The sequence below is a fragment of the Ascidiella aspersa genome, chromosome 1, assembly GCF_963924565.1.
Source record: "Ascidiella aspersa chromosome 1, kaAscAspe10.2, whole genome shotgun sequence".
Classification (NCBI taxonomy): Eukaryota; Metazoa; Chordata; class Ascidiacea; order Phlebobranchia; family Ascidiidae; genus Ascidiella; species Ascidiella aspersa.
In genome coordinates this window covers 8,318,259-8,328,666 of record NC_139447.1, presented here as the reverse complement: position 1 = coordinate 8,328,666, position 10,408 = coordinate 8,318,259, and the positions used below count along the sequence as shown (strand labels likewise).

General features: G+C 37.2%; 1 protein-coding gene across 1 annotated transcript; it reads right to left on the bottom strand.

Moving 5' to 3' along the window:
• Positions 1 to 73: 73 nt before the first annotated feature.
• Positions 74 to 10,131, bottom strand: LOC146167057 (uncharacterized). The gene is made up of 14 exons (XM_083382694.1): positions 9,341 to 10,131; positions 8,814 to 8,942; positions 8,542 to 8,710; positions 7,410 to 7,532; positions 6,888 to 7,025; positions 6,331 to 6,535; positions 5,749 to 5,823; positions 5,237 to 5,388; positions 4,843 to 4,920; positions 4,286 to 4,396; positions 2,948 to 3,117; positions 2,511 to 2,612; positions 1,921 to 2,033; positions 74 to 1,411 (listed from the first exon to the last, which is right to left on the bottom strand). The coding sequence occupies exons 1-14, from the start codon at positions 10,063 to 10,065 to the stop codon at positions 354 to 356; spliced, it is 3,348 nt and encodes a 1,115-aa protein (XP_083238820.1). The 5' UTR covers positions 10,066 to 10,131; the 3' UTR covers positions 74 to 353.
• Between the last annotated feature and the right edge of the window lie 277 nt (positions 10,132 to 10,408).

The following is a 10,408-nucleotide window of genomic DNA, read 5'->3' as shown; positions in this document are numbered from 1 at the left end:
AGCGTGTGAATTCCCTTTGGAACAACAACAGACTTTAACCTCAAAACAAAAAAGGGTTTTTGATGCTTTACCAGGTTTATTTTGATGCCACCGCTCGCAGGGAGCTTACATCATTATTATTCACAAAAATAACAATCGCACAAAAACGCACGAGTTCCAGGTTTGTCAAAAGTGACAGGCAGTAACAGCGAGCGTGAAAAGGTCGGTCGATCCACAAAAATCGCCCTACAAGGTTCGCATTCACCAGTCGACTAGCCTTCTGCTGATTGGTCGCTTATAAAGAACGCTTCACTGTGACGTCACAGGCGGCACTGTATTCACTTTTTAAACAACAACAGCATTAGCTGCCCACTTCATCTGCGAGATCTGGGATCGGGAGAAACGCTCCGGGATGGTCTCCGGCGCGATTGAGGAGGAGGAGAAGAATCGCTCTCGCTTCCGGAGCTGGGACTTCCGGAAGACACGCTGGCGCTCCGAGGCTTGATGTACTTCTTTTTCCCGTCCATCCTGGTGTCGCGACGCGAGCGGTCTTCCTTATAGGACCGTGATGGAGGCGAAGGAGATCGCCTCTGGGTGGACTTCTCGCTTCGGTCATTGCGCCGCGAGCGATCTGGGGACCTCTTTACGTCGTTGTCACGACGACGATCCGGTGAATTTGGGGACCTCTGTCTTCTGTTGTCAAGGCGACGGTCGGAACGATCGGGGGACCTTTGAACATTGTTATCCCGGCGACGGTTGGAGCGATCCGGGGACCTATTTCTGTTGTTGTCACGACGACGACCAGGAGAATTCGGGGATCTCTGTCTTCCGTTGTCACGACGACGGTCCGGAGACCTCTGCCTGTCTCGCGAATCCCGGAAGTCACGATTTAGAGTACGAGCATTATCATTATTATCGTTCTTGCGTCTTCGATCCGGGGATTGTCGCCTTTGTTCGAAGTCGCGGCGCCAGCGTTGATCGTCACCATGGCGACCGCGATCCGGGGATCTTTGTCTGCGCTCCTGATCGTTGCCTCTTCCGCCTTCTTCTCGTGGCCGAGAAGGTCTTTCGGTGTCCTCATCGCGTCGCGATCTTCTGTGGTCTCTTCTCTCATCGACTTCCACCTGATTAAAGTTCCTCTTCTCGGATCTCTCTTTGACAGATTGATCTTCTTCTTTCTCTTCGGCTGAACTCGATTCCGACTCCTCCACTTCTTTTTTCTTCTTATGCTTCTTTTTCGCTTTGGAAGACTTCTTTTTTATATCCTTTTCACTCTCGGATTTCGAGCTGCTTTGGTCTTCCGAACTCGAGTCGGACGATTTCGCGGCCTTCTTGTTTTTCTTGTTCTTCTTTTTCTGCTTCTTCGATTTCTTTATTTTCCGTTTCTTCAGCTTTTTCTTCTTTTTCTTGCGCTCCTCGTCGGGGCTGGAATCTGAAAAACAAAAGGTAAACAAGAGATTAGCACAGCATCGGCAATGTCAAAACAAATTTCCATTGCCACTTTTGTTCTTCCAGATAGAAATCGCCAAATTCAAGTTTAATTGTTTTAAACAAAAATATATTGAACAGGAATGTCACATAACAGATAACACTGTCTTATTTTCTTCCAAACCCTCAAAATAGGCATTTTTTGGCATATCGATTGCCTTATTTCTGAGTGTAATATATTAGTGTAAATATTCAATTATCTGGCAACAAATAAACCAATCACCAAAAAAACAGTTTCAAACAATAAACAAACTAAAAAGCGGATCAACCAATCATTAAGTAGTTGTCAAACAACCACTGACTTTGTCAAACAACCACTGACCAATTAATTACATCCAAGCAAATATTTATTGAAATCATTGTCAAACAACCACTCGACTCATGTATTACATCCAACCAAATATATTGTCATGTTAATAAAATCAACAACCATCCATCCAATGAACTACTGACCTTCAGAAGAGCTGTCATCCGAGGTTGACGCGTTAAGAGCAGCCAATTGTTCCGCCTGGAGCTTTTGAGAGAGAAGGACCGCCGATACTTTGAGATGCTCGCGCAGTTCGTCGCTTTAAATTTGAACAGTGAAATAAGTGAATATAATACTATTTATTAAGCGTCACCAGTTATGTGCGACTTCGAAGACCAAATCACACTGATTACTAAGTTTATTAACAACTGCTACTTTTATGTTTTTCAAAATCAGATTTTAGGATTATAGATGCCTACTGTCCCCGGGTCCCAGAAAAAATTATACAATGTTACGCTGGGCATTTTGTTACGTTTACAAAATATCTTCACATTTTAAGTAAAGTGGGTTTTGCCCAAACTGGATCAAGTATAACCCGAAGTGCCATAAAACTGATAACAAACTTCTTATCTAGATAGAGATGTAGGTTATAATAATTTCAAGGTAGTCAACTCTGGACTGTTATGGACAGAAGCTGGTAGCTGTAGTATTTGCATGTAGATGAAATTCCTAGTTTGACCTGCCCCTGATCATGTAAGCAATACAAAATATATGACTGTTAAGAAGATGTGCTTACGTGATGCCGCCAAGACCGATAGACGTGAAAAAGTTGATGGCGAATCTTGTGTCCTTGGGGTTGTCCCTCGGGAAAATCCCTTCGAAGAACGGCGCCAGCGTTCTGCAAAAAACGACTGAAAAATCAGATTTAAATAATAAAAATCCAATTTAAAGTTATGCACTCAAATCAGCAAGTTAAAGAACTGCTTAATGAATGTTATTAAGTAAGATTTGTATACATTGGCTATATTTCAATATTGAAACACATTCATACAAACATCACGAATTTGCTTTGGCTTTTTTGGCGTGCATCAAATTTACTCAATTTTTATGTATAATATGCGTCCTTATCGATTATATTCTTGTGCCTTAGTCGCAAAACCACCAGACTTGGTGAAAGATACAAGCACTTAAGCTCTTTGATCGCTTTGCATTCTTAACAAGTTAAACACGTACGGGTCCTTGAGTCTCTCGTTGAGCTTGGTGATCCCGATGTACTCCGTGATCTCCTGGAAGAGGATTTTGATGAAAATGCGGGAGGATGAGGTGGTGGTCTCCTCCGAGAGCCGGATGTTGGCGAGAGCGCTCCACGGGATTGCGTCAGAGTGGAGCAGGTGGGCAAAGAACTGAAAAATGTAACACGATAGGAAACCTTTCAGCATAACATCGTAAAGACATAATATTTTTTTTTCTGATGCAATACATATAAACTACAGTCACGGAAAGTTAAAACTTACATTTCTTTCTCAATCTGCCACCGGGCATAGTATACTAATAAGAACCTCTTTGGAACTTATTTATTTTTCCCAACGATTTAGCTACTAAAGCAGTGGTCGGCAAACTGTGGGCCGCAGAGCCACTTTTAGTGGGCCGCGAGTTACTTTTAAATAGTTAAGTCTTATCATGTAATTGTGGACCGCGTGATAGCCGTACAATCATAACACTTTATTTTAATAGTTGGTGTGGCATGGAATTTTTAAGGCCCACGTGTCAAATGTGCTTCTGAGGGCCTGTCCAACTATATTTTTTGCCAACTTTAACTATATGTAATTGAAAAATTTTTCGCGCTTAGCGCGCGTATGTTTTTTTGTTTTGTAGTGTATTTTACATTATGTATAGCAGTGTTTTGGGCATTAAGGCGCCGTGTAATATTTCACCTTTAAATCAAATATCCTGAATCCACCACTGATTTCGTTGTGGTTTTACGTAGTGGGCCTTTAATAGCTCCGAAAAAGAGTACTTCGGGCCGCGACAAAAAAAGTTTGCCGACCACTGCTGTAAAGGATGTCTTTATCATCCTTAGAGTGCAACAACACAACGCAAAGTAAAACGACACAAAAAAGGATAAAACATCATTCTTATTTTGTGCCGTTTTCGCGTGGTGTGGTTACATTCCCTAATGAAGGCATTCTTTATAGGGAGCTGAAACGTTGGAAAAAATAATTAAGTACCGGACGAGCTTCTTGTTAGCATTCGCATTGTAAAAATTGTGCAAGTTGTGTAATACAAATCGCCTTTCTAGAACAAATGTTGCAAAATCAACAAGTAAAACAAAAAAATTGAATGACAGCGACATAACATATCCCTTTTATGTCCGATTTAAAGAAAAAATGCAGCTTGGTTAAGGGTCTGGGTTGTAACAGTGACAAGCATAATCGACATTTTTCCTGGGAATATTTACCTTTATTTATCAAGGTAATTAGCCAGGGCTTCCCTTTCTGATGCCAAGATATTTATATAAAATATTTCGCTTGACATTCATCAAACATTTTTGAGACAATATATTTTACAGACCTTTGCGACATTCCTTAGCTTGTTGGTCTCCAATCTGTGAATCGTTTCGTATTGCTGAGCAAACAGAAGCTCAAAATGTTCCATGAACTCTTTCTTTAACATACAGAACCGCTGCCGAAAACGTAAACATTTGTTTTTAACCTTTAATTGTAGAGTTACTAAATAAAGTTAAAAAAAACAAAAAAAAAACAATACATCTGATATAAAGCGCCTCAGGACTAGATACACGTATGTGTATATATCTTTCTTTTGACAGAATGTTGTATACTGTAAATCCCCTTTAATATGAAGTTGTTTTTGTACTAAGAGGATAGTTGTTTCTTGACTGGCTCCCTATGAGCCTTGTAGCTCAGTTGGCAAGACGACGGTTCTGGTATGACCAAAGGACGTGAGTTCGAACCCCACCACAGGCTAGTAGTGTTTTTTTCTAGCCTGGCCTTGTTTTCGTCATTGATCAACTGATTAGGTTAGTCTATTAAAAACTTCCGGTGTATGTGTTAATATTAAATCTATTTTAAATAAATTGGTAATACACTAACAAAATAGCAACTACTTACCCCTCCCAGAAGACCAAAGAACTTCTCGTAGGTACGCAGCTGAGAGCAGCAGTCAATGATCATCGCACAAATCTCACCCTGTCAAGAAAAATTAGAAATTTCTCATTGAAGAAATACGGAAATGAGATTGAGCGCAGAGCCGGGCAACCTTGTCGTAATTAGGTTATATATGTTTATAACCTATTAAGGAGATTCATCAGCTATGACAAACATTTTATTAGTATCAACAATCACAACAATGTGGGGATTTTGTCTCATACTAAAGGCTTTTAAGCAAAACTTTCAAATTGATTTCATATTAAAAAATCTTTGTTTCATGACCTAGCAATAAACTATGATGTGTATCCGGTAAGTACTAAAAGAATACAGAAAGAGATACACAACAATAACTAACATAGTCCTTTTCTGCAAACTCCATTTTGAGAATTTTGTGAGCACATTCTTCAAAGGTCAAACTGGATTGAACGGCGAGATAAATTGTGCGTCGAAGGGCAACAAGATTCGTTTCTGTCTTGTCAGTGATTTCCATCGTAGTCTCTTCTTCTTCTACAGATACAAATAAAAATCTATTAATGTTTCACACAATCTTTTTGTGTTTTAAACAGTAATCATTATAAGAGATGACATTTTCATTAAAAAAAATCAAGCTATGCAGAACAAAACATTAGTTTTTTAAGTGTGTTTATTGTTAACACCAGTTCACACCTTTTTATCTGTTATACTTAAAATAAAATTCTGAAAATCTACAGACGGGCAAAATATAGATTCTTGTCTGTTTTACAGCTTGTGTTTCAGTTGGTATAACTATATTCTCATGCCATTGTGTCCAATTTTAACCAAACAAAACCTTAAAGGTCAGCATCACAGTGCAATAAAGCCTATTTTAGAAAGACAGTGAAGCCAAACCTTCTTCATCATCAGATTCTGATCCTGAGGAAGACCCACTTCCACTTGATCCTCCATCACTCTCATCAAGAATTTCTAAGAAGATAGGTCAAAAAGAGAGTGAGAGTCTTGCGCTAATGGACAGCTTGGCAAAATATTTTATGGCGTTACATCAAAACTAATAATGAAACGTCAAGTCGAAGGCTAATGACATGACAAAAAAGTTTAGATTAAGAAAGCTTAAACCAGCGATTCCCAATCTTTTTTAAACATTTTGCCTAGTGGACCCTTTGCAATTATTTTGATAATTCACCGCCATATAAAACTTCAAGAGTCAGTAGACCCATGTTTCTTGTAGTACATTAGTGCAGTCAGGATTTTTTCTAATGTAATAACTTCCTAATTAATGCGACGGGACAGCTTGGCGAAATATTTATGGCGTTGCATCAAAGCTAATAATAAAAAGCCAATTAGGTCAAAAGCTAACGACAAAAAAGTTTAGATTAAAAGTGAATAAACTGTAAGAAATGCCGGAAAAATTGGTGTAATCCGCTAAATAAGTTCGAACCAAACATACCTTTCAAATTTATAACTTCATTATACCTTTCTTTATTTGTTTGTAATTTTCTTCGCTTGTCAAAAAGTCAGGATCGACTTTAAAGACGTTCATTTCTGTCTCGAGAGCCTTAATATTGTTGTCATCAACCGTCAACATATGTGTAAACTGGTCACTTTCATCAACCAGGTCAAGATCGCCGATAACCGCCGGGTGTTCTTTAAATCCATCTTTTCGAACAGCAAACATCACCTGAAAAGTGTGCTCAGATTAGCAATATATTTTTATTGTCGATGTAGTACAGAAAGTATGACAGCATTACATATAAATGGTTACATTTTAGTTTTGTTTTGCCCCAAAAAAAACAGTTTTATTCTTAGGTTAACAACCAAAACCTTTGCAGTAAGTTACAAAATCAGATAAAAATAAAAGTTGTATAATAAATAGGGATATTGTGAGAAAAAATACTATTTTTTAACAACCAGTGAACAGAAAACGTACAACAATGTATGTGAGTAATTGTGTTTCTATATGCATACGGTTTTAAATGTCAGAGTGAAACGTATGCATGATAAGAGACACAAGCGACACTTAAAAGACATACTTCAATCATGTACTGCACTCTTTTTTCAAGTTGCTCCTCATGCAGCACAACTCTTAATCTCTCGAACACGGCTGCCAAACCCCGTGGTGATACTTCACCTAACTTTTGTCCGCTTTCCTTCAGGAAACCGATAGCAACCTGAAAATTATGGTTTAAAAAAGGTTTGTTCTGATTTACATAATAAGTTTTATCATTAGGTAAACATAAAATATCATGACAATTTTATCTGAGAAGGCAGCATTCAAGAAAGAAATTTTACAACATAAAATATCATGACAATTTTTTTTAATCTCATATCATAAAATATCTTGACAATTATATGTGAGAAGGCAGCATTCAAGAGAGATATCTCATAAAAAAATTAATGCATGTGTGAATGTCAAAGTCGTCCCATAAAGATTCATGAACAGTTCTATAAAAATAATATTTTTTAACTCAACTAATGAAAGTAGTTGGAAGTTATCACGCTCAGAATACAGCACATTATACAACTTGTCAAATACGCCATCAATGTTATTATACCTCAACTGAGTCATCGGTTGGAGTTTCAAGGAGTAATGTCAGAATCTGTAGGCCAAGAATCTCATGAGCTACTTGCTGGTTAATCAGGTGAGCTATAAATTGCACAGAGTGGAGACAAATATCCTTCAAAAAAAGGAATGAATATTAAAATTTCATACTTAGTAAAAAACGTATTTAAAAGTAAAACTAAATAAAGTGTGAGCACAATGAAACAGAACATGCAAGCAACAGTTAAGTTCAGAAGAATTTAGCATTGTGTGTGATATATATATATGTATATATATGGCTTTGAAAAGTCTACAGGAGTGGTTCTCAACCTTTTTGTACCCGTGGCCCCTTTTTGATGGTTTCAAATGGTCGCGGACCCCTTACATTTTTATGGTGAAATGTCTGCGTTTATAGTTATTTTCAATAATTCAGTATATCTGCCCATAGTGTACCTTATGTTGAATAAATTAACAGACAACACCAAATTACTTTATAACGAGTTTATTTTAATGTGATTTCTGCTGCTTTATCTCCGAGGCAGTCTTTAAATGCGTGGTTGTGTTTTCGATAATGCTAGAATAGATAAACGCATGTCATATTTTCCAAATCCAGTACATGGAAACTGTAATAATCCTGCCATTCATTTGATAATCTATTTGTGTTGCATTACAATGGAAGTGTTATGTCACACTCAATGCGATTTGTTACGTCACAATGCAATTTACAACATTTTATAGCGTGATTTTATCACTTCTTTGATTTTATATACCAAAATTGTGATTAGGCATGTTTCCCAGCGTTAATTATTTTACTAAAGGTATATTTAGAAGTTTTTGCGGACCCCCTGAAAACGTTTTGCGGACCCCGGTTGAGAACCACTGGTCTACAGGCTACAAATATAGAGATTTATAAATATTAACTGAAAAGAAAATATAGATAACAATTTTTTTTTAATTTTATTGCTATTATTGTTCAAAATATAGTGGAAGACTTTATTTGATGATGTTTGAAGTTACATAACATTTATGTGCTTTAACATTTTTAATATCCATCGAAATAGGACTCATATATAATTACAAAAATTTTTAGTATAAATTCTGTTCTATGTTTGAAACAAATCGCAAAAAAAAACATATGAAATTACTTTCTGGTTTCTTCTGTATGACCTTCTAAACTGCATAACGACCCGCCGCAAAATAAGTTCACCATTTTGAGGGAATCGTGTATTAATGATTGACACTAGAGCTGCATAGACATGGGTAAAGGTGGGTGACGCGTTTTGCGCTGTAAGAATTGACCGAGCCAAAAGGCCTCTGAAATTAAAAAAAATAAAAATAAATATTACTTGAAACAAACCTTCTAGATTAACTTCACTTGTCTAGAAACTCATTAAGTGGCCATTTTACGAAATATTACCTTCCGCGCACAATATTTTCATGGAAAAGTTCCATAACAATCTCTTTGATGTTGGAAACGTTGACCTTGTTAATTAAACCATTGATGCTTTTCTTTAACGCTTCCCAACTCAACTGCTGAAATGCTTCACTGCAATAAAAGTATTAATTTACTGTGGGTGAAAATGTGGAAGGCAAAAGTAACTTTAATTCAATATAAAAAATGATTTTGGGATGTAACAATCTTAACCTAAACCTATTCTAGACAATATTTTAACTGTTGTTTGCAGGCATAATATTAATCACAAATACCTCTTCTGGTAACTATATTCAAAGTGTTGGTGACATGTTATTCAAAATTTTGGTGACCTAGTCACAACTTTTTTTCAAATTAGGATTATAGGTTGAACGAAACTATTAACAAGTGAAATCAACAATAAATGATAATTTTAGGTCAAGCTCTTTGTTCAGTTAATGTTTTCTAAACTGTTAGTTTCATGATTTAGTTTTGTTATTTAAGCACTTTGTTTCAGGTATGGCAATTATTACCTGGACTTGTCAGTCATTTGTTGCTGCATCATTCTTAGCTTGGCAGGGGGAATGTAGGCTCCTCCTGTTTTCGTTTGGACCAGTTTTTGCGGATCCGGTTTGGTTGTGGCCGATGCAGCTGCTTCCTTGTTAGCACCATCATCATTTTCTTTCTGCTTTTCCGAGTCACCTCTGGGTGACCTTTCTCGCTGGCGATCGCGATCATCATTCCTCCTAAGATCAAAATCCTCTCTTCTTCTTTCATCTCTTCTCCTGTATCCATCATCCCTTCTATCAAACTCATCCTGGCGCCTGTCAGGATAATTCCTTCTTCTGTCGTCATAGTAACGTCTGCGATCAGAACGATCTCTTCTTCGTGGAGAGTCCTCTCCATCTGAATCAGCTCTCCTGTCATAATCATCTGTTCTTCGATCTGAGCGATCTCTCCTTGATGAATCATTACTTCTTCTGTCTTCTTCGTTTTCACTGTCTTCCCGTCGTTTTTTAGCTGGCGGTTCTTCTTTTCTCTCTACAACACTCTTGATTCTGATGTGAGCGGTTAAGTCTTCATCACTGTCATAGCTGGTACCGCTATCTTCTTCGGTTTCACTTTTATCTGTCCTTTTCTTCGTTGGAGGGGGAGAGTCTTCAGTTCTGTCCTGGGTTTCTGACTGGTCAGACTCTTCGCTTTCTGAACGATGCAGACTGATTTCACTCTTCTCCCCATCAGATGCATCGGATGACATTTTTCCAATTATGTTTTAAAAAACAAAAATGGAATTTCCTCTGTGCCTTTTTTAGTTCAAATGAGTATGCTGTAACATATATACCTAAAGCACATAAAAACATAATACAGTTTGACTTAACTATGTATGTACAAATTATGTTCACAATGTACAATTATTATCCATTATAAGATGTAAATGATAATAAAAAATCTCTACAAATTGCATAATACATGGATGAACTTGCTTAAAATACCAAAGTGGGGCCATATTTTAATATTTAGAACTATAACCGCGAATTGATTATGTTATATGTCATAAACTTTTTTACTAGATATTTACACCTATAAAGCTGAAACAACAG